Raw genomic sequence first — 24263 nt, forward strand, 5'->3', positions numbered from 1 at the left:
TTTATCTAGCTGAGTGACCTTGAGTAAGTCACCTTTCTGGACAGTTTCTTCTTCTGTGAAGGTTGGAAACAGATGGAAACTTCCTTGAGTTAAGAAAAGACTTAAGTTTTTAGATCTAAAAAAGGTTAACAAGGGGCAAGCAGAGTTACTTTAAAAAGAAACACACCCAAAGCATATCATGATGAAATCTAAGCATGAAGAAAAGAATTTACAAACTTCCAAAGAGAAAGGACAGGTAATTACTTACAAGGAAAAATAATCCTATTGGCACTGGACTTCCCACCTGTATCACTTGAAACTGAAGACAGGAGAAAGCTGCATGTAGACTTTGTAGTGGCGAGAACTACTATTTGAGAATCCTAAACCAAGCCAAGACATCATTCCTACATTATGGTAAAATACAGGAGCACCTGGCTGCCTCATTTGGTAGAACATGAGACTTTTGATTTCAGGGCTATAAGTTTGAGCCCCACGATGGGTAGAGATTACTTAAAAATAAAACCTTTGAAATATACATATACAAAGCTGGGCACAAAAGAACCTTGAAAGTACCACCCAGGCTCCTTTTCTAAGATCACTCAGACAAAGAAGTACCCTATTCAAATTAATATTTAAAATTGGAATAAAGCTGGGAAAGACAAAGTATACACAAGACATGTTTCCCCTCCCCCCATCCCCAAAAGACCTTTTAATAAAGTTGTACCAAATGACTTCTGATGGCCTTTCCAACTACAATCTAAAACTGTCCTGTATACAACTGCCCCTGGAAGTCTGGGTTTGTGAGTTGTTCATCACCTAGTGGCCTGATGAAGTAAATGCAATTTTGTCAAATGCCCGGATAAACTTCCAGCCATTTTGTGAGCTCTAACAGTGTGTACAGGGCAACAGTCTAATGGACATTAGATTACAAGAGTAGGAAACTGCAAACCCTTCAGACTCATATACTATTGTAGAGACTCAGCTCACCATTTATTCGTTCTCCAAAGATGTGGAAAGAGCCCATACTTTGTGCCTAACCATAAGAAGTGAAGCATAAATCTATTGCAAGGCTGCACTTGCAAAGCAATAAAAAATAGAGACTGCTTTGTGCAGACCAATCCAAACTGAAAGCAAGTTTAGATGCTATGAGAAAACTACAAATGACTTATAAATAGGAAAAGGGTCTTCAAACATTAACAAGATTGGCATATGGAAGATGGATCATAATTATCCTAAATGGTTCCAGAAGACAGGCCTAAAACTGGTAAGTCATCTCAATTAGATTTAATTTCAAAACAAGAAATAATCTCTTACCCAAGAGAACAAGTCACATATAATGGGATTCCTCAAGAAGTAATGAGCTAGCTCCCCAGCAATGGAAGTATTCAAAAAGAACTTGGGTGATCATCTGTCAGGGGGATGATGGAAAGCGTTCCTGTAACCAGATGGCAGACAGTAGGCAAGGAGATTGACTATGGTAAAGGCTCTTTCCAACTCCAAGAGTCTACTATTCTAAAGAAAACAAAAACAGGGGCACTTGGGTAGCTCAGCTGGTTAAGTGTCCAATTTGATTTCGGCTCAGGTCATGATCTCACAGTTCATGAGTTCAAGCCCCACAATGGGATTCTCTCTCTACCCTCTCACTCTACCCCTACCCTGCTCACACTCTACCAAAATAAATAAACTTAAAAAAAACTTTAAAAAAACAAAACAAAACAAAACACCACCAATAAATAAAGAGTCCTCCCTTTGCTTTTTTTTTTTTTTTTTTTTAAGTTCCTACCAGGCAGTACAACATAGTGGGTTGAATACCACTTTCCACTTGAGCAACTATGGACAATTTAGCTCTATTTGCCTCACTTTCATTAACTGTAAATTTAGAATAGTACTTACCTCATAAGATTACAATAAAGATTTAAATAACAAACTCCTGTTAAATACTAATATATAGAAGTGTATCAAACTGAGAGCATGAAAAGGAAAGGTAGCTGGGGGAGGGGGGGGGGTGGAAAATGAAACCTAAATGTGCTGCTTGTTTTAGTTATCTGTAGCCAACTCTTAACCAAAGCATTCCTGACTGTTGCTGGCCAGAGGCTAGGTTCCCTAGGCAACCACCCTCAAAAAAGAGCCCAGACCTACCTTCTTCAGGAAAGCAATGTTCTCTGTCCTAAAATCTGGCATCTTCCCTTACACAAAGCAGACTCCCTAAAACCTCACAAATACCACCACTCCAAAATCAAGGAGTTGAGCAGGTGTTATTCTCCTCACTTCATGTGGTCAATCAGAACATTAAGAGTTAGAAGGGATCTCAGAGACCATCTAGAGTGACCCTTTTGTTTAATGAATGAGGACAATGAGGCTAAGAAAAGTGAAGTCCTGGATGTGGCAAGTTGGTGACAAGGTTGGGACAAGATCACAGGCCTCCTTATTTCTAGCCCACTAGTCAAAATCTTCCCATTTTTCAGATGGGAAAAATAGGACTGGACCTACTAAGCCACCTACCATATACTATATACTTTACACAGGAAAGAATAGAAAAAATAGAGTGTAGAGATCAAGAATGTGGACTCTAGAGTCAGACTGTGTATTCAAATCCCAGCTCCACCACACACACTATGTGAGTTTAAGCAAGTTTCCTAATCTCTCTGTTTCTATAAAATAGGGTTAGGAGTGACTACCTCATACGGTTACATTAAGGACTAGATGAGATAATCTATGTCAAATGCATGGCACATAAAGTGCTCAATGTAGGGGCTCCTGGCTGGCCCAGTTGGGAGGGGATGCAACTTTTGATCTCGGGGTTGTGAGTTCGAGCTCCATGTTGGGTGTAGAGATTACTTAAAAATAAAATATTTACTGGGTGCCTGGGTGGCTCAGTCAGTTGAGCACCCAACTCTTGGTTTTGGCTCCGGTCATGATCCCATAACCCAGAGTTGGGCTGTGTACTGAGCGTGGAGTCTCTGAGATTCTCTCTCTCCGTCTGCTCCCTTCCCTGACTCGCACAAAAGAAAGAAAGAGAGAGAGAGAGAGAGAGAGAGAGAGAAAGAATTTTAAAAATAAATGAATAAAATAAAAAATAAAGTGCTTGATATATACACTGCTCAGCTTCTCATCATTACCAGTTGTATAAGGAATAACAATCATAATAACAAAAGACACTAGACAAGCTCCTACTTAGGTCCAAGAGCAGTGGGTAAGATACAGGTGTTTATTCAGCTCCATTTCCTGGCCCCAGCCAGGGAACACTCAACCCCTCAGCAGACCATAAATAACCCATCACTCATTCATTTGTTTGGATCTAGGGAACAATCACTTCAGAGAATAACCAGTACATGCTACAGTGTTAAGAGCACAGATAAAGGGGTCCCTGGGTGGCTCAGTTGGTTAAGTGTCTGACTTCAGTTCAGGTCATGATCTCATAGTTCATGAGTTCAAGCCCTGCTTCAGGCTCTGTGCAGAGCCTGAAGCTGCTTCAGATTCTGTGTCTCCCTCTCTCACTTCCCCTCCCCTGCCCTCGCTCTCTCAAAAAATAAATTTAAAATGTTAAAAAAAAAAAAAAAAAAAGAGCACAAATAAAGCTTCCATAGGTCTGAACCCAAGTGTGACCTTTAGATCTATGCTCACCTCAATTTGGACAAAATGTGGTTCTTGTCCAGGCTCTCGCCCTCAATCCATAATGGCGGTACAATGTAATGGTTAAGAAACAAGAGCGCTGAATGGGGTGCCTGGCTGAATCAGTCAGTGGCATGAAACTCCTGATCTCAGAGTTGTAAGTTCAAGCCCCATGTGGAGCCTATTTAAGGAAGGAAGGAAGGAAGGAAGGAAGGAAGGAAGGAAGGAAGGAAGGAAGGAAGGGCAATGGAGTTTGACTTCCCAGGCACAAATTACTGTTCTGTCATTTATATTTGCTGTGTCACTAAGGCAAATTAACTTCCCTCTTTCTAAGCCTCTGTTTCTCCATCTACTTTTATTACAATAAAATTTGGTGAGCACTTTCTATATGCCAAGTACTGTGTTTTACAGGGCTTACATCATTTAATCGTTACAACCTCATGAAGCAGTTACTATTATTACCTTCATCTTACAGAAGAGGAAGAAGAGGCAGTTTTCTCACAAGACCACACAGCTAGTTACTGGCAAAGCTGTGAAGTGAGTATAGAAAGTTTGACCCCAGAGTCTATGCTCTTTACTCCTACACTGCTGTACTTCTCAAGGCACCAGCCTTCATGTGGTTGCTATGCTGTTAAATAAGACAATCTACATAAAGTGCCTGGTTCATCAGTTAGACACTACTATTATTGCTGTTGTTATCATCATCAATCCCTTTGAGCCTCTTCAAATAGTACTTCCTGACTCCAACTTCACCTAAAAGGAAATGGTTGTTTGCCTACGTAGACACCAGCTCACTGCGCAGCCTGGGGTGGGGTTCTAGTATTTCACTGCCCTTCTGTAATACAAAAGTAATTACCTGAGTAGAAACACAAGGAAATATTTTCTAAAAACCTGTTACTCTGTAAAAAACAATATATTAATGTATTTTTTTTTAATAATCATTTTTTTTTTTTTAACGTTTAACCCTAAAGCCCAAACCCAGGACCCTAACATCTTTTTTTTAAAAAATAAAATCTTTATGGGGCGCCTGGGTGGCGCAGTCGGTTAAGCGTCCGACTTCAGCCAGGTCACGATCTCGCGGTCCGTGAGTTCGAGCCCCGCGTCAGGCTCTGGGCTGATGGCTCAGAGCCTGGAGCCTGTTTCCGATTCTGTGTCTCCCTCTCTCTCTGCCCCTCCCCCGTTCATGCTCTGTCTCTCTCTGTCCCAAAAATAAATAAACGTTGAAAAAAAAAATTTTTTTAAATAAATAAATAAATAAATAAAAATCTTTATGGGGCTCCTGGGTGATTCAGTTAAGCAACCAACTCTTGGTTTCGGCTCAGGTCACGATCCCACGGTTTGTGAGATCAAGCCCCACGTCGAGCCCTGTGCTGACAGCGTGGAGCCTGCTTGGGATTTTCTTGTCTCCCTCTCTACTCTTCCCCTGCTCACACACTCTCTCTCTCAAAATAAACAAACATTTAAAAATATATATTAAAAAAAAATCTTCACTACTCTCGGTAGAAATGAAACATAAGCATATTAAAAAGTTTTTTGGGGGTTCCTGAGTAGCTCAGCTGGTTAAGCATCTGACTTTGGCTAAGGTCATGATCTCAGTTTGTGAGTTCGAGCCCCACATAGGGCTCACTGCTGTCAACGCAGAGGCCTCTTCGGATCCTCTGTCCCCCCCTCTCTCTCGGCTCTCTGCCCCTCCCAAGCTCACACTCTCTAAATAAATAAACATAAAGAAAAAAAAATTTTTTTTTCAGTGGCACCTGGGTGGCTCAGTTGGTTAAGCATCTGACTCTTGATTTCGGCCCAGGTCATATTCTCACAGTTTGTGAGTTCAAATCCTGCATCGAGCTCTGTGATGATGGTATAGAGCCTGCTTCGGATTCTCTCTCTCCCTCTCTCTCTGCCCCTCCTCCACTAGCACACACTCTCCCTCCCTCTCTCTCAAAATAAATAAATAAACTTTAGGGACACCTGGGTGGCTCAGTCAGTTAAGTGTCTGACTTCAGCTCAGGTCATGATCTCACCATTCACTGGTTCAAGCCCCACATCAGGCTCTGTGCTGACAACTCAGGGCCTGGAGCGTGCTTCAGATTCTGTCTTCCTCTCTCTGTTCCTCCCCTGCTCTCTCAAAAATAAATAAAAGATTAAAAAAAATTAAATAAACTTTTTAAAAATACTTTATAAAAAAAAAGGAAATTGTTCTCTCTTTCCCTTCTCTACTGCCCCACTCTCAAAATCAGTATTTACTCATTTCATCCTCATAAGAAGACAGACTGATGTTGGGGTGCCTGGGTGGCTCAGTCGGTTGGGCGTCTGACTTTAGCTCAGGTCATGATCTTGCAGTTTGTGAGTTCGAGCCCCACACTGGGTTCTGTGCTGGCAGCTCAGAGCCTGAAGCCTGCTTCGGATTTTGTGTCTCCCTCTCTGTTCCTCCCCCACTCGCACGCTGTCTCTCTGTCTCTCAAAAATAAAGATTAAAAAAAAAATTTTTTTTTTAAAAGAAGAAAGACTGATGTCATTTATCATTATCTCCATTTGACAAGTGCAGAAACTGAGGTCCTGAGAGGTTCAAGACCAAACAGTTAGTACATCGATGACCACAGTTTCTGGAAAAGAACTTTCAGATATGGAGGAAGGTAAAGATAGTAAACTCCTTCACTTATCTTGAAAAAAGTGACTGTGACAGAGGTTCCTAGAAGATATCTAAAAAGAACCAAGACTGATAGCAGGATTTTAAAGAAGCTCCTGCTCTAATAAGACAAAACTAAACAGAAATTATAATCCAAAAAGCCAGTAATGCAGTGAGCTATCAGCAATCCTGCCCTCCCAGAACCAGTACAAATTATTGATAAGCCTGATAAAGCAAGACTTCACCTCTGAAGAGATCCATACCCTTGCACACTAGTCCCTACCTCCACCTCCCCAATTCCAAAATGATGTAACACTTTATCCTGTTAGAGAACACAGTACTGTTCAGGTCAAAATAAGCATATTTTAGACTGAGCAACTTGAGGGCAGGAACAATATATTTATACATATCTTTCCCTCATTATCTGGTACACAATCCCCTATACATTCAATACGTTTTTGTTTAAAATCTGAATAAATGTATTCATTCAACTGCAAGGTGCTAGACACTATTCTAGGAGATGGCAATATAGCAACAAGCAAAACAAAGTCCTAGTCATCAGGAAATTTACATTCCAGTGGCAGGTGACAAATAATAAACAGACTATAGTAGAGAGGGTCCCCAGTACAGTGCTTGGCACATAGTAGGCATCCCTCAATAAATATGTGAAGAATGAATGAATGAATAGTACCTCAAACAGTGATAAGTTCTGTGGAGAAAAATACAGCAGGAAAAGGGAAGAAGGAATGAAGAGGGCAGGAGATGGCTTTTACTTTAAATAGGATGGTCAAGGAATGTTTCACAAACTAGGTGACAAGAGCAGAAACCTGAAGGAGGTAAGGGAGGAGACCATACTGGTAACTGGAAGAAGTATTCCAGGCAAAGAACACCACTAAGAAGTTCAAGGCTTGGCATGCTGGAGCAACTGCAAGGAGACCAATGTGTCCAGAGCACAAGGAGAAAGTGATAAAAGATGCGGTCAGAGCAGCTGGGGGAGCACTGAATATGCTACGTGGCCTCTTAGATCACTGTAAGGACTTTAATTTTTAACATGGGTGGGACCCAGTGAATAGTTTTCAGCAGAGGAGTGGAATGATTTGATATAAACTTAACAAAACGACTCTGGTCACTGTTCAGATTAGACTGAGGGAAGACAATCTAGAAGGCTATTCTAAAAGCAGCAGGGGAGGTAGTGAGAAGTGTTCAAATCCTGGATGTTTTTTAAGGTAGAGCTCATAGGACCTACTAGTAGATTAGATGAAGAGAGCAAGAAAAGGAAGAGAGTCAAGGGAGAGTCCTCCATATGTTCAATACAACTGAAACTAAAATGGGGAAGAATTGGCAGAGGTACATGTTTGAGAAGAGAAGTTCCAGAATTAATTTGCTGAATACGTTAAGCTCAAGAAGCTATTAAATAACCAAGTGGAGATGATATCTTGTAGGCAGTTGGATATGAGTCTTGAGTTCAAGGGAAGACATCCAAGCTAGTACTATACACTTGAGAGCTGTCAGGGTATAAATGGTATTTGAGGTCTTGAAAGAGAGCACCTAGGCAACGAGTATAAACAGAGAAGGGATGCAAGGACTAATCTGAGTACTCCTTCATTAGAGGCTGAGGAGATAAGGAGGAATCAGCCAAAAGGTGGGGGGGTGAGAAGGAGGGGCTGGTGAGGAGGGGGGAAACCAACAGAGTGGCATCCTGGAAGTCAAACGAAACTAATGTGCAAGGAGGGAGTTTCAGGTGCTACAGGGTCAAGAAGATGACTGAGAAATGACCACTGAATCTGTGTGCTATTTTCCAAGCATGTTCTTCCCTACTCTACATATAGTACTTTTTTTCTTTTACTCCAGGTAAAATCCCAGTATTGTCCAATCAATACACATAAGGTTTTTATTTAATGCAGCTATATCCATGTCCACAACAGATTTTACATAGGGAATAATGTTAAATGCTTTGTCTGGTTAAATTAACTGTCTAACAATGTTCCCTAAGTCTTGTTTGTGCTCAGTAGGTGAGATCAGAAAAATGAGTTTTAGGGGCACCTGGGTGGCTCAGTTGGTTAAGCGTCTGACTTTGGATCAGGTCATGATCTTGCAGTTCATGAGCTCAAGTCCTGCATCCAGCTCTGTGCTAACAGCTCGGAGCCTGGAGCCTGCTTCAGATTCTATGTCTCCCTGTCTCTCTTCTGCCCCTCCCCTGCTCCTGTTCTGTCTCTCTCTCTCTCAAAAATAAATAAACATTTAAAAAAAAAAAAAAAAAAGAGCTTTTTAAATGTATTTCTTTTGTTCTGCCATAAAGTAGCAATTATTCTTGAAATCCTTTCCCTCCCCCCTAACTCAAAGATCCTAACCAACTAAACAAAGACCCTAAACTTCCACACATACACCTCCTTAAAAACAAAGCAGAATACAATCACATCCAAAAGTTGGATAAGAAAGGGATATGCTGGGGCGCTTGGCTGGCTCAGTTAATGGTGCATGTGACTCTTGATCTCAGGGATTGTAAGTTTGAGCTCCACATTGGGTACAGAGATTAGTTAAAAATAAAATCCTAAAGAAAAAAAAAATGGCGGGGTGGGGGGATATGCTATGCCTTGCACCTTCTTTCCTTTATTGCACAGAAGTTTAATAACCATTTGCTAATTCAAAGACTGTGCTTTATTTACATTTTCTTCTTACAATCTATAGACCAGAAGTACAATTTCTGATATCTTCATCTTTTACAAAAAAAAATTTTTTAATATTTGAAAGAGAGAGAGCGAGCGAGCAAGCAGGGGACAGACAGAGAGACAGGGAGACATAGAATCTGAAGTAGGCTCCAGGCACTGAGCTGTCGGCACGGAGCATGACACGGGGCTTGAACCCACAGACTGTGAGATCATGACCTGAGCAGGAAGTCAGACGCTTAACTAAGCCATCCAGATGTCCCTCTGATACCTTCATCTTAAAAGAGAATCCTGCTACAAAATAAGGATTTAGACTTTTTGTGCTCTAGTAAGCATAATCAAGTCTCAATAATGTACACTTCTAAAGCAGTACAACAATCACGAAAAACTGGATCATGCAAACATCCCTCATACCTTCCTGAAGTGGCTTCAACTTCTGAATGGACTGCATACTCTCTGCCTTTGGGCTTTTGCTTCCCTGCCTGGAGTTACTCTTTCCTGCCCTCCACCTTGTAATCTGCCAACTTGGGACTCAGCCTAAATGTCACCTTCGCTAGGCAGTCATTCTGGATCCCCTCCAAGGCTGAATCAAGGGCCTTCTTCTAAGCCCATAGCATCCTCTGCTTACTTATATCCTAATACCTTAACGTATTGTACTGCAAATCTGTTTACTTGTCAGTGTCCCTTTCCAGATCATAAACATCTTGAAGGCAAGAACAGGCTCTCATTCATTTTTATATCCTTAGTGTCTGGGACATATCAAGCAATCCATAAGTATTTGCTGACTGGGGTGCCTGGCTGGCTCTGTTGGTAGAGCATGCAACTCTTGATGTTGGGGTAGTGAGTTCAAGCCCCACACTGAGAGTAAAATTAAACTTAAAAATAGTAATAATTGAGAAAAAAAATTGCTGACTGAATGAATAGGATAAAATTTGACCTGGAATACTTTAATGTGATTTTTATAGCACATTTTCCTTGATAAACCAATAGGACTAAGGCTAATATTGAAACTATTGGTGTCTAATCACATCCCCAGCTGATAGTAGAAACAAATTTTCCCTACTTGATATTAGAAAAAGAAGATTAAAAAAGAGACATGGTGCTTCAGATCAGTTCCTGAGTTCTCACACCAGCTGCTCTTTCTTGGTGCAAGCCTATGCTTCCCACATCACATAAGGAGCAAATGAACCTCGGAATTGTTCTCTTCATATCCATTCCATTGATCTTGTTTTCTCCTCTTTTCTCTGCCCTTGTCTTTTTCCTTTTCTTATCTTTTTTCCTTCCTCATTTTCTATACTTTACATTTGTACTCTGTTCTCATTTTTCCTTTAATTTTTCTCTGCACTCCATTCTCCATGACTTATTTCAGTCAGAGTAACCCTTGGGAATCCATAGGCATTACTTTCCCCAACCGGGAGAACTTAGACCAAGGATGTTGCTGTATTTCCTGGGCACTTTTGTAAGGCACACCAATATATTTCTTAAGTTTCTGAGAAAACTCAGTATTAACCCCATAACGGCAGCACAGGGTCACCAGTATATGAGATTATTATTATAACTATTGCTCCTATCTACAAAGTGGGTAAGAAATATTTCATAGGTTATACTTTGTAGTATCCCAGAAAGTGATAGGGTAAATATCCTCTCAATTTACTATAATTTCAAATAAAAGAAAAATGAGAAGCTAAATCTGAAAGAGTAAGAGATGAAGAAACCATGTTGGCTTTTTGTTTGTTTATTTTTTGCAAAACTGCATATTGGTAGGGCAAATTTAAAAAGCTGTAGTACATTTGCTGGAAAAGGTAGATTGGGGGGCGGGGGTGGGGGGGGTTGGGATGTGGTCCCTGCCTCCACAGCCTCATCAAGGAATAATTCCCACCACATCCCAAACCCATAAATGTAAACATTAGACAAAAAGAGGAAAGAGCTTTTCTTAAACCAAAAGAATCAGGAACCTAACATAAGTGGACTAGATGCTCTGGGACAGAAAAATAAAGGCTGGATTGAAAGCTTTCTGAGTTAAAGATAAAACTATTCCATGTGTCAAAGTCAGTGCAACTAGCATCAAAAGCCAAGGAGAGGAACAATCCACAACTAGAAGTCAAGAGACCCAGCTCAGGTCCTGACAAGCTGTGTAACCTTGGGCAAGTCACTTCATTCCTCTGATCTATAGATAGCTCTTCCATAAAACAGGCATATTTATACTTTCATGGCAAGGGTGTCTGTGATGATTAGTAAATAATGTGAAATCACTTTAAAACATTTCATAAACATGCCAGTGTGAGGTAAAAGGAAGCAAAAATCCCTCCTCTGAATGGAATATAAATCCTGTGGTTCAATTTCCAAAGTCTAAGCCTGACTCACCTTCCCAAACTCATTAAACCCCTTAACTAACCTGCAGTCATTCAAATGGGAGGAGAAGAGTCATGTGTGAGGCTCCAGGGGTGGGGCAGTGACTATTTAGTCAATTGTTCCATATCTCAGTGGCTTCATCTGTAAAATGGGTGGTGTGGAATTCAATCACGTATACACAAGATACTGCAGGTCTGAGGAAGGGAGGGGGAAATTTACCATAAGTAAAATATTTACATAATCCTCCTCCCTCCCAGAGATACCCAAGATCATCAAGTATCATCACTCCCTGGATAGAATTAGAAAAGATCATTTAATCTGTTGTTTTACACGTGGGAAAACCAAAGCCCAGTTTTGAACTGGGTTGTAGACTTCTCAAAGTTAGACAGTGGGAGAGCTGGAGCTAGGGGCCAGAGCCACAGATTCCCAAGTCCAATGTCCTCTTTACCAGATCTCTGGGTCACCCATGACATCAATGACCTGTACAACACACTATCAACACCAATGCAGATTACAATTTAATTAACAGCCAAACATAGCCTACAGGGGGGCGTGGGGGCTATAGGACTCTGGGGGAAACAGAGAGGCTGGGAAGGGGAAGTCTTTATTGAAGGAAGAGGTGAGTAAATCAGGGAGGTACTCAGATAAGAAGGAATTAATGGAAAATTTCAGGCAAAAAGGCTTTAAATAGACAGGAAGAAAGACCCAACGTATACATTTTTCTTCAGGGGAAATAAATATGTGACAGATATACAGACCAAAATATTTTGTTTTGTTTTAACTTTTTTTCACATTTACTTATTGTTGAGAGACAGAGAGAGACAGAGTGTGAGCAGGGGAGGGGCAGAAAAAGAGGGAGACACAGAATCCAAAGCAAGTTCCAGGCTCTGAGCTGTTAGCACAGAGCCCTATGCAGGGCTTGAACTCATGAACTGTGAGGTCATGACCTGAGCTGAAGTCAGACGCTTAACCAACTGAGCCACCCAGGCACCTCATACAGACCAGAGTATTTTGAATAAGGATATAACTCTTCATTACATAGAATTTCTCTTGTTGCTTCTTCAGTTTGTTTGTAACATTTACTAATAATTTTAATTCCCTAAACAACTCTGTCTCCCTTAAAGACAAGGCCATCTGCAGAGACCACATCTAGCTCAGTGGTAAATATACAGGCTCTGGGCTCAGACTGCCCAAATTCAAATCCATATTTTACTATTTAATAACTGTGTGTTAGACAAAATCCTTCACCTTTCTGTATCTCTGTAAAATATAAATTGCATCACTTTCATCTCAGGAGTTTTGTGAGGATTAAATGTGTATATTAATCATTTTGGTCACAACCTTATAACGGTTTGTCACTTCAGTTGTGATACACCTTTTTATTTCATGTAAATGAACAGAAATTACCAGAGTACACCACATACAGTAAAAATAAATACTGTTTTACAAAGATTTGGTTTCTGTTACATATGCCTATGCATATATGAATTATTTTGTAAAAATGTTATCTCTTGATGGCTTACTTTTAAAAGTAAGTTACTTTTAAAAGCACAGTTACTTTTAAAACTGTGCCTGGCTGGTTCAGTCAGTGGAGCACGTGACTCTTGATCTTGGGGTTGTGAAATCGAGCCCCACAATGGGTATATAGATTACTTAAAAATAAAATCTTAAAAAAAAAGGAGGGGAGGACTTGGGTGGCTCAGTGAGTTAAGCAACCAACCCTTGATTTTGGTTCACGTCATGATCTCATGGTTGGGTTCATGAGATCAAGTCCAGCTCCATGCTAACAGTACAAAGCCTGCTTAGGATTCTCTCCCTCCCTCTCTCTCTCTGCCCCCCGCCCCCACCCACACACACACACATACCCCTACCCCACTCAGGGGCTCACTTGCACACTAGCACACTCTTTCTCTCTCAAAATAAACAAACTTAAAAAAAAAAACGTGACAGCCACTGAAATGACATACAGAATAAAGCTTCAAACAGTGTAGTCACAAAGTTAGCACTTAATGCTAGTACTGCCATTGTTGCTATAATGTACCCACCAATTAAAGTTGGTTATAGAATTACACAAAGTAACGCAAAGGCACTTTGAAAACTATGATATAGGACATTAATGCAAGTTAAAAGAAGCAAAAAGCCCTTCTCTCCATCTCTAACATCCACACAAGTAGAGCCCTGTTCAGGCACATATTCCTTGCTTGACCTACAAGTTATTCGTTACACTGAAGAGTTCATAGACCATGATTTCCTTAACACTGTCATGCTCTGTCAATATTTGCAGAGAAATGGAGGCTTGGCGCCAAAGTGAAATTATTTATTTTTACTTGGTTGGGACACTGGGGTGAGGAAGGCGGAAGTCGTGCCCACGGGTAGCTAAAGGAAGCAAATGAGTCAGAGAAACTGCTTGCTCCCACAGAGCCAGGTAGACTTGAATGTGCCACAGACAAGGCTGGACTGACACATACTTCAGCCTTTGAGTTAGGGCTGAATCATTTCCCACTCCCAATTTTCACCCAGACACCAATTTTTTAATTAAAAAAAAAATTTTTAAATAGCATTTGAGCCAAGGTATAGTTCACACCAGGAAAAGCTGGGAATCCCCAAAAGATACAAACCGGGTGACTATGCACCAAAAGGTTACCTAAGAGGTTCTTTTAAATGACAAGCTCACCTAAACTTCAAATAGCACTTAAATTTTAAAACACTGACTTACAGAAAAATTTGAGAAAGTGCTCACCAATAAGGAAATCAGAAGGTCTGGAATCCATCCTCCACTGTGTGACCTTGAATTAGTCACTTCATCTCTCTGGGCCTAAGTGAATTCATCTGTTAGAAAAAGAGAGAGAAAAAGATAACACCTACCTCAGATCACTGTAAAAATTAAAGATAGTATGCAGTAAAATGCTAGCACAGGATCTTGCGCTGGTAAATGCACAATAACATCTGTCCCTCCATACTGAAAGTTAATACCACTTGTGGTAAACTTAGGTTCACCGGTCAGCTAGCTTCTGAAAATGGTCACAGGTATCCAAACTGCTTCATGGAAATTCTAAGAAATTTTATAAGACCATCTGTCAGTCTCTCCAGCACACCAGCCTGTGCTAGAGGTCTAGGAAATCAGTAACTTCCCATCTTATTTCTTAAAGCAGTGATTCCTAAATGCTTTGGTAACTGGGGGCCCAAATCATCCACTGGCACTGCCCCCCCATTACCCGTTAATAAACTTAAGACTATGAGAGACTCGGTATCACACCTACATTTTACAGTTATAAACATTCCCATTTCAAATTAATGGGGGAAATGCATTCAAATTCGGCAGCTTAGGTTTGGACCAGAGTGGTTAGAGCACTGGCTGCGAGAGAAAGGCGCTGGCCAACACGCACGGGGTGGGGAGGTGGGGGCATTTTGGAGCTTTCGGGTCGACCCCAATTTCTCGTTGGCAACGAATCCAGGCCACGTGTCGCCATTTTGTGTTCTGGAAACATGGCGGCCACCCCGTGGGGAAGGAAAGGGGCGGAGGGATCGCCACGTTAGCTGCTTTCCCTTAGGGATCCTGAAGCACGTTGTGCACACGTCTGTCTGTGTGCCTTTTCTGTCTGGCTTAGCCGAAGGAAAGGGAAAGGGCTAGAAATAAACGTACACGAGCCTCCCAAGCGACCTTTCTTTGGCGAGAGGGACGTGCGGTGGCGAACCGGCAAGAAAGGCCTTCCAAGATGGCGGGGCCCGACAGGGGCCGCCCCCAAGGGGAGCGGGGCGAGGCAATCGCACCAAAAGGGGAAACGGGGGAAAGGCCGAAACGCAGAAGCGGGAAAGTGAAGACTGTGGGGGGGAAATCGCAAGGATTCTCCAAGCACTAGTCAGCAACCCTGACTAAATGCGGTCCCAAAAGGAGCACACCATTGTCCTAAATGCCTGTCGAGACTGCCACGACAAAAACGACACTGTGGGATTTCTGTAGGTTCAACCGAAAGAAACTTGCAAAATGCAAACAAAGCATTATGTAAATGGACGCCATTCTTTTTTTAAGGCCCTGTTTCCAACACTTCCCAGAAGTCATCAACAGAGCCGCGACTCTAGCGCTGGCAGGGGTGGGTTTCGGTCTTTCTCCTCACCAGCTGCCGTGGGGAGACCAGGACAGGGGTGGGGGGCCTGGTACGGGGCGCGCGGACGCCTGGGGCGAAGGGGCCCCACGTGCCCACGCGCGCGCGCGCGAGCACGCGCCCACCACACAAGCCTCGCCTCGCCGCCCCTCCCCCCCGGAAGACCGCGGCTGCCCCTCCCGTCTCCCCACACCCTCGCGCACGCGCTCTAACCGCCTCACGCGCACGTTTTAAACCGGCGGCGTCCCAGCTGCCGCCTGCAGTTACCGCCGGGGCTGCCCGTGTCGCTCCGCATCCAAGCCCTTTTTGTAAGGCGGGAAAATAATGTGTCGCCCCCACTCACAACGTTAACATTCCCAAACATCTGCCGGTGCCGCTGGAGTTAATAAAATGTACGTTGGTTTTAAAACCTTGCCGGACTCACAGATTCTGCCCATCGTGGCTTTATCTTCAATGCTAAGCTGTTAAAAGAGTTTTTTTTAAACTACCATGCGAAGGTTGGCGCAATCTTGTGACCTAAAAAATACGGGTCCTCAGTTTTTTTCAAGGGGTCCTGCGCGGCAAGCACTTCCGGGGTCAGAGGGTACGCGGGGTTGAAAGCGGGCTTCCCGCCCCGCCCAGACCGCCGAGGCTGCCGCCGGAGTCGCCACCGCCGCGCCCTCGCCCACCCGCCCGCCCGCCGCTCCCGGCCCCGCTCGCCCCCTCCGCCGCCGCCGCCCGCCCCTGCGACGACGCCGCGGCCTCCCGCCCGCGCCCGCTCGCTCCCGCGGCCCTCGCTCGCCTCGCGCCGGCAGTTTTGGGCCTACACCTCCCCTCCCCCCGCCAGCCACCAAAGACTTGACCACGTAACGAGCCCAACTCCCCCGAACGCCGCCCGCCGCTCGCCATGGATGCCGGTGTGACTGAAAGTGGACTAAATGTGACTCTCACCATTCGGCTGCTTATGCACGGAAAGGAAGTAGGAAGCATCATTGGGAAGAAAGGGGAGTCGGTTAAGAGGATCCGCGAGGAGAGTGGCGCGCGGATCAACATCTCGGAGGGGAATTGTCCGGAGAGAATCATCACTCTGACCGGCCCCACCAATGCCATCTTTAAGGCCTTCGCTATGATCATCGACAAGCTGGAAGAAGATATTAACAGCTCCATGACCAACAGCACGGCGGCCAGCAGGCCCCCGGTCACCCTGAGGCTGGTGGTGCCGGCCACCCAGTGCGGCTCCCTGATTGGGAAAGGCGGGTGTAAGATCAAAGAGATCCGCGAGAGTACGGGGGCCCAGGTCCAGGTGGCGGGGGATATGCTGCCCAACTCCACCGAGCGAGCCATCACCATTGCTGGCGTGCCGCAGTCTGTCACCGAGTGTGTCAAGCAGATCTGCCTGGTCATGCTGGAGACGCTCTCCCAGTCTCCGCAAGGGAGAGTCATGACCATTCCGTACCAGCCCATGCCGGCCAGCTCTCCAGTCATCTGTGCGGGCGGCCAAGATCGGTGCAGCGACGCTGCGGGCTACCCCCATGCCACCCATGACCTGGAGGGACCACCTCTAGATGCCTACTCGATTCAAGGACAACACACCATTTCTCCGCTCGATCTGGCCAAGCTGAACCAGGTGGCAAGACAACAGTCTCACTTTGCCATGATGCACGGCGGGACCGGATTCGCCGGAATTGACTCCAGCTCTCCAGAGGTGAAAGGCTATTGGGCAAGTTTGGATGCATCTACTCAAACGACCCATGAACTCACCATTCCAAATAACTTAATTGGCTGCATAATCGGGCGCCAAGGCGCCAACATTAATGAGATCCGCCAGATGTCCGGGGCCCAGATCAAAATTGCCAATCCAGTGGAAGGCTCTTCTGGTAGGCAGGTTACTATCACTGGTTCTGCTGCCAGTATTAGTCTGGCCCAATATCTAATCAATGCCAGGCTTTCCTCTGAGAAGGGCATGGGGTGCAGCTAGAACAGTGTAGGTTCACTTATAACCCCTTTCTGCTGTTTTCCCATGATCCAACTGTGTAATTTCTGGTCAGTGATTCCAGGTTTTAAATAATTTGTAAGTGTTCAGTTTCTACACAACTTTATCATCCGCTAAGAATTTAAAAATCACATTCTCTGTTCAGCTGTTAATGCTGGGATCCATATTTAGTTTTATAAGCTTTTCCCTGTTTTTAGTTTTGTTTTGGGTTTTTGGCTCATGAATTTTATTTCTGTTTGTCGATAAGAAATGTAAGAGTGGAATGTTAATAAATTTCAGTTTAGTTCTGTAATGTCAAGAATTTAAAAATTAAAAAATGGATTGGTTAAAAAATGCTTCATATTTGAAAAAGCTGGGAACTACTATCTTAAGCTCTTTGTTGGTGCTTTTTTTTCCCTTCCCTGTTAGCGTTAGGCCTTTGTAGGGAGAAGGTTGGGCCCATCCTTGGTGTTCTTTCTAGCCCTTTTCACCTATTGGTAAGATTCCATTCCCTTTCTGTCCCAACAAAGGAACATGGCAGGCTGGGCCTGCTTTGGGATATTTGCAGAGACAGAGGGGCTCTCCCGGAGAGTGACATCCCTCCAGCCAAGTTCCAGAGAGAGGTTTCTGCCCATTTCTCTGGTAGAAAACCTGGGTTTTCTCTGAAAAAGTATGGCCATTCGGTATAAATTCTGATGAATGGCAGTGTGTCCTCCCCTCTTGCCAGCCCCACCCCCCACCCCAATCTCACTGGGAAAACTCTTAGCCAGGAACAAAAAACTGTTCTGAGGTGGGAGGAGCCTGGGGGGAACCCAGAGAAGAGGTGGGGGAGGGAAAAGGGCTGGGCTGGAGCTGGGATGGGAGGGAAAGGGGCAAGGGTGGGTTTGAGGATTTGGAAGAGGGCAGGGGTGGTGGTAGGGATGGAGGGGTCTTGGGCACCAGGACAAAATGGGGGATGGTACCAGCGGGGCACATGTGTCGAGCATGCACCTGTGGCAAGCAGCCTGTCAGAGGATGTTATTACACCTGCCAAGTGGTGAATCCAGAAACAAAAGAGGCCCAGCTTCTAACTCTTCAGCTGTGTGCAATGTTAGAGAAACCATACCAGGAAATAATCCTGCCTAAATGGGGCAGGCCTCACAGACAGGATTGTAGACAGATCCGTTGACTATAGTCTGAAATGGTGTTAAAAATGCAGATACCTGGGTCCCACCCCCCAAATCTAAACGGAAGACCATTTTTAACAAAATCCCGAATTGTTCTTAGATTTGAGTGCCACTGATTTCACCGGTGGATTAGGAAGATCTTGCTGCGAAGGCCTAGTTACCTTATGTCCACACCAGCCAGTAGGATTAGGCTAGACTTCATGAGATGAAAAATTCTCTACCATTAGGCAAAGACACGCTAGAAACAGCAATATAAGACAGTGAACGATTAGGTGCCAAAGTGATTAGTTCAAACCCCAGGCACTGTGAGAGATCACTAACAGCAAAGAGAAATTCCTGTGGGAGGGGAGTATTCCACACAATATTTGTTGAGGCTTATTCTCTACAGGATATCTGTTCTTTTTTTCTAAACTACAGACCTGGTTCCAAGAGTCCCTGGAGGTAAGATTGGGGCCTACCATACATTTTATACACAACTGTGGAGTCAGGCAGGCAGTTACTGAAGGGAACCCACATTCTGGAGTTAAACCTGAGTTCAAATTTGAGTTCTGCCTGTTGTGGCCTTGGGCAAATTAGTTAACCTCTATATAAAATAGAGGTGTTAAAACTACACATCTCTTGGGCTTGTGGAAAAAAATGAGAGCGTGTATGTAAAGCACAACACTGCTTACAACACAGTAAACTTCAATATACTTAAGACTAAAAAACCAAAGGCCCATTTCTGTCCACAGTGTCTCTGGACAGAAAGGACAAATATTTAAAAGTTAGAGAACAAACCAGTGTGTACTAAATGACAAGCCAAGAGAAGACCATTGGACTGAGGGATCAGGACAGGAAAGGGATGACCTAGTGAGGACCCAGAAATAGGTTCATTGTCCTCTGGAGATAATGAGCACAAATCATGTTTTCATAGAGTAGGGTGGGAGTGGATAATTAAATTAATCCCTCAAACCCAGGCCAAATGGTCTTTGAGGAGTCCCTAAAATTTGTTAGGTGAAGTGGTTTAAATGCCAGATCAAAATTAGGCCTCAAATTTCCCTCAATGTCTTTCCCCTCCCATCCATTCAAAGGCAAATCTGGCAATAATTTGTAAAATAATGAGTTAGGCTGCAAGGCACAGAATGAATGGCAACTTGGATGGACTAAAGTCGGGAACAGCAGTTAGAAAACTACCTCTAGATTCTAATACAGGTTGGGAAGTGGCATCACTAGGAATGCATGTAGAAAGGAACCAATGCAAGGGAGATTGAAACCGAATGTGGAGGCCAGGAGAGATCTAAGGAGGGGAGCAATGAATTGAGACCTGAGGATGGAAGTATTTGCAGGGAGGAATACTCAACAAGTAGCTAGAAATAGACAAACTGAAAGCTACATGGAGACCGGTAAAGGAGGAAGATTAAGCTTTGGGGTAAGGGACCTAGTCTACTTGTTCACCATGGTATTTCCGGTGCCTGTCACCATAACATATTAGCAGTATTTGTAGAATGAACATAGAAGAAGTAGCCAATGAAGAAGTAGTCAAAGCAGCAGGAGAAAAACCAGGGTAGTGCCCTTGAGAGGAGCCAAGAAGGAAATTTTCAATAATGTTACAGAGAGATTTAATAGATTTGATTGAACATTTACTTTGTACAAAATACTTTGACCTAAAATGATGTTTTGGTAAAATTGGAAGATGTGTAGTAGCTAATTAAAAGCATGGTATGTGATAAAGAGAGGGAAAAGGAGTAGAGGAAGCCACAAAATCATTTGAGGCTAAAATAGCCTTGAATGCCAGAATAAAGGGTTTGAGCTTTATCCTGAAAAGTCTTGAGCCCCAAATAGTCTTTAAGTGTACCCCTTCAGTAAAAAGTCTTTAGCATATACACTATTACATGTTTATTTCTAAATTACTATATGTATATTAGTCATGCTTACTTATAAACTTAATACAAGCATAATCCTAAATATTATATAGTTAGAAAGCAAAAATTTTATAACAGTTCAGGTAAACAAATTGAAATCTAATTTCTAATCATTTTTTGTGTTGTTTTTTTTTTTTAATTCCTTCCACTCATTTGTAGAGACCACTTCAAGGTGATACTGAGGAAGACACTTCCAATGTCATGGATATCCTTGGGAAGCAGAATGTCAGAAAATTGATGGGAAGAAGGCAGATTACACCAGGAGAGGAGGGCCTGGGAGTAAGGAATTGGAGACAGGAGTGTAGATCACTCAAATGCTGAGGGTGCAAGAGAGAAAGAGAAATAGTACAATAACTTGAGTCAGGGAGGATTGGGGAAAAGATTTAGGGTTGGCGGGGGGAGTGGTTTGTTGTTTTTGAAAGGAGCTTCACTAAAGGCAGATAATAAGGAACCAATAGGAAGCTGAAAATAAATCTAGGTAAGAAAGGACTATGGAGGGGCACTTGGCTGGCTTGGTCAGAGGAGTGTACAGCTCTTGATCTCGGGGTCATGAATTCAAGCCCCACATTGAGTGTAGAGATTACTCAAATAAATAAACCTTAAAAAAAAAAAAAAAAAAAGGACTATGGATAGAAGAGGGTCTTGGAGCAATGAATATCAGGTGCCAGGCCAGTCTATTAGAATTTAATCCACTTTGTCCCCTTTCCTATCAGGACTTGCATTTCAGCACTCTTCTCTTGTCTCTTTGGGGCAGTCTGAGCATGTCCCATCCTCTTCTGGATTGAGGACTGGAAATCAATAAGCCCCCTCTGCAGTTGCTGTGTTTCTTGCTGCAGCCCTATCCTACCACCAGCTGTTAGGCCACAAACACTGCCACAGTCGAGAAGACTGAACAGGTCAACAAGCACCTGTTGGGTCATAGCCATAGGAGTTGTCCCATGTGTTTAGAAGATTGGTTTCCCCCAATCCCCAGGCCCCTCTCTTGCCCCACTCAACATACACACGTGTGCACTACCACTATGTACGCCACCCCAGCCAGCAGTTTGGGCAATGAATCACCACTCAGGTTCACCCCAAGAGCAGCTACTTATTCTGTCACCTGGACAGTAACATTGTTGGCTAAGGGCTTGAGGTTTGTGAGTTGAACACACCTCACTCCTGCTTCTCATGGCTACCCTCAGTAGTGAACCACGCACTGTCCAGCATCGCTAGGGTTGTCACCTCCTGCCAATGAGGCAGCACCTAGCCAGACATATAAATAGGCAGTCACCACCAGAGAAGCCTTCCATTGCCAAGTCCTCTGGCCACCTTGCCTGGCCTGGCCACTGGAGGGGCCTTCCTAAAATTCCAATCTGACTACATCACTCCCCTACTTAAAGGCCATCAAGTCCCTCCTCCACCCATGGTCTACAAAAAAAAAAAATCCAAACTCCTCAGCATAGCTTATAGATCCTTCTGGATCTGTTCCCCCCAGCCTCACCAGTGCAAGGCCTGCCAGTCTCTTATCTCTGTCTTCATTCTTCCATAGAGAATGACCTGTCATTCCCCAAAGTCACTCTGTTTGGGCATCCCTGCACCTGGGAAATAATGGTTTCTCTATAATTCTAACCCTGGCTGTCCTCTTTGTTACCTGCCTGGGGTTCTGGGACACCTAACTGGGGCTCCTGCTCTTGAGCATCAACATTCTAAAAGGAAAATTACACTGTGGTAAGGATCAGGAGAGCTGAGTTCTAGTCTTGGCTTCGGCATCAACTCCCTGGATGATCTTGGACAAGTTTTATGGGTCTTTCTGGGTCTTAGTCTTCCATCTGGGAAGAATGAATAAGATAATATCCACAATTCTCTGGCTGCCTTGGGAAATAATACTGCCTTTGTGGGCACCCATCCCTGCCTTTGCCTCTTGCCACAGGGCTGACTTCTGACACACAGACCTTCTATAAACACTCTAAAAGAGAAAAACAGAAGTTAAAAAAAAAAAACAAAAAACTGGCTGCAACAAGCCCCAGCTTGGCATTTTGGGTAACTATTCATGGGAAATTGATTAAAGAGGAAGGAGGAAGGAAGGAACTACCAGGAAGATTTGCTTTGAATCTCCCAAAGGTGCTGTCACCTTTAGATGTTACCGGGAAGAGGAAAGGACAGTAGAGGGGAAGGCAAAGGGCACAGACAAGAGAAGGCTAGTCCCCCAGGCAAAACCCAAACTCCCTTCTCCTCTTTTCCCCTGCTCTCCTGCCCTAAATATAAGGGCTCTGTGAGGGGGCTCTGGCTCCCGAGTGCCCCCTGGACCCAAGTTCACTAAAGTAGGGAGACAGTGGCTTAGCTGTTCCCCTTCTCCCAGCAGCATTAGCACTCGAGACATCTGCCACCAGGCTAAATACACCTTGGTGGGGAGCTAAGGCAACAGTACTTTAGCAACAGCAAACATACTCACTACACCATTCACTCCTGGGTGGTGGAAGACATCAAATTAGTTATTCCCTGAGAAGTTCAACCATAGTGAGGGGACACACTTTCTTAAATCTTACCTCTACATAGATGAAAAGCTGTGCCTGCATTTGTTAGTTCACCTCTACTTCAAAAAGCATTTTCTAGGGACACTGGCTGACTCTCAGAAGAGCATGGGACTCTTGATCTCAGGGTCATAAGTTTGAGCCCCATGTTGGCTGTAGATATTACTAAAAAATAGATAAACTAAAAAAAGAGCATTTTCTATTGTGTATCAGCTATATTTAAAGTAAAAGATAAAATAAATATCAGGGGCACCTGGGTGGCTTAGTCAGTTGAGCGTCTGACTCTTGATTTTGGTTCAGGTCATGATCCCCCGGTTGTGGGATTGAGCCCCATATCCAGCTCTGCACAGAGCTTGCTTGGGATTCTCTCTCTCTCCCCCCTCACTCTCTGCCCCTCCACAACTTGCACTCTCTCACACACATACTCTCTCTCTCTCTCAAAATAAATGAAGATTTAAAAATAAAATAATAAAAAATAATTTAAAAATAGAAACGATAAAAACAAAATTCCCTTCTTAATTAATTAATTAATTAAAAATTTTAAAGCATTTTCAGAGTTTGTTTGTATGCCCACAAAAGAACCTTCTCTCACTGGCTCCTGACTTTAGTGCGGTTAAATGTAGTCATTCCCCATCCTGGAATCTGAGCCACACCAAGCAACATCTCCAGGACTGGCTAACATGTATGAAAAGCTTACTATATGCAAAGTGCTGCTCTAAACACTTTAAATGAATTAACTCTGATTCCACCAGGCCCTGTACAGTAGATATTTTGATGCCATTTTACAGGTGAGGAGACAGTCACACAGCAATTAGGTGGTATGTCCAATGTTACAGAGCTAGTCAGTAGCACAGCCAGTATTTCAACACAGGCAATGTGGCTCCCAAGCTGCTTTCTAATTTTTTTATTCCCCAAGCTGCTTTTTTAATCACTATTCTGGACTGTCCCACCAGGCCAGAAAAACTGCCCCTGGGAGAGTCTAAATGGACAGATAGTGTGCACATTATTTTGTCTTTGATAACTTCTATTACCCAATTTTCCAATTAAGATGGCAAAACATATTTTTATAGAACGTACATGAATATGTAATGCATATGAAAATCCATGCTGTTAACAACCTCTATTTGTTTTATATACTCATCTTTTATTTATTTTTATTTATTTACTTTTTTAGAGAGAGAGCAAGTGCAGGGAAGGGACACAGAGAGAGAAAGAGAATCCAAAGAAGGTTCTGCACTGTCAGCACAGAGCCCAACTCGGGGCTCCATCTCATGACACTGAGATCATGATCTGAGCGAAAATCAAGAGTCAGATGTTTCACCAACTGAGCCACCCAGGCTCTATATTACTTTTTAAAGTAACATATATATGCTACTTTTTTTTTTATAATGGGATAATAC

At 43.4% G+C, this 24263-nt stretch overlaps 1 protein-coding gene and 1 long non-coding RNA gene across 8 annotated transcripts in view; one reads left to right on the forward strand and one right to left on the reverse strand.

The window, feature by feature from the left end:
* The window catches only part of LOC123580916, a 62294-nt gene extending 46958 nt beyond the window's left edge, over positions 1-15336 (reverse strand). For 2 of the 7 annotated variants that reach the window (XR_006703528.1, XR_006703529.1), the window contains exons 1-3: positions 14876-15336; positions 13973-14061; positions 11276-11426 (exon numbers count right to left, since the gene is read on the reverse strand). This is a non-coding gene — a long non-coding RNA (uncharacterized LOC123580916). The remainder of the gene's footprint in view (positions 1-11275; positions 11427-13972; positions 14062-14875) is intronic. The other 5 variants (XR_006703531.1, XR_006703526.1, XR_006703530.1 and 2 more) reach the window with 3 other exon arrangements.
* A 559-nt stretch (positions 15337-15895) lies between these two features.
* PCBP1 (poly(rC) binding protein 1) lies at positions 15896-17678 on the forward strand. The gene has a single exon (XM_045446356.1). The coding sequence runs from the start codon at positions 16222-16224 to the stop codon at positions 17290-17292; it is 1071 nt and encodes a 356-aa protein (XP_045302312.1). The 5' UTR covers positions 15896-16221; the 3' UTR covers positions 17293-17678.
* Positions 17679-24263: the final 6585 nt, after the last annotated feature.

This window comes from Leopardus geoffroyi, chromosome A3 (genome assembly GCF_018350155.1).
Source record: "Leopardus geoffroyi isolate Oge1 chromosome A3, O.geoffroyi_Oge1_pat1.0, whole genome shotgun sequence".
Taxonomy (NCBI): domain Eukaryota; kingdom Metazoa; phylum Chordata; class Mammalia; order Carnivora; family Felidae; genus Leopardus; species Leopardus geoffroyi.

Coding starts and splice junctions, on each gene's coding strand:
- PCBP1 (XM_045446356.1), top strand. CDS start 16,222: ATGGATGCCGGTGTGACTGAAAGTGGACTAAATGTGACTCTCACCATT.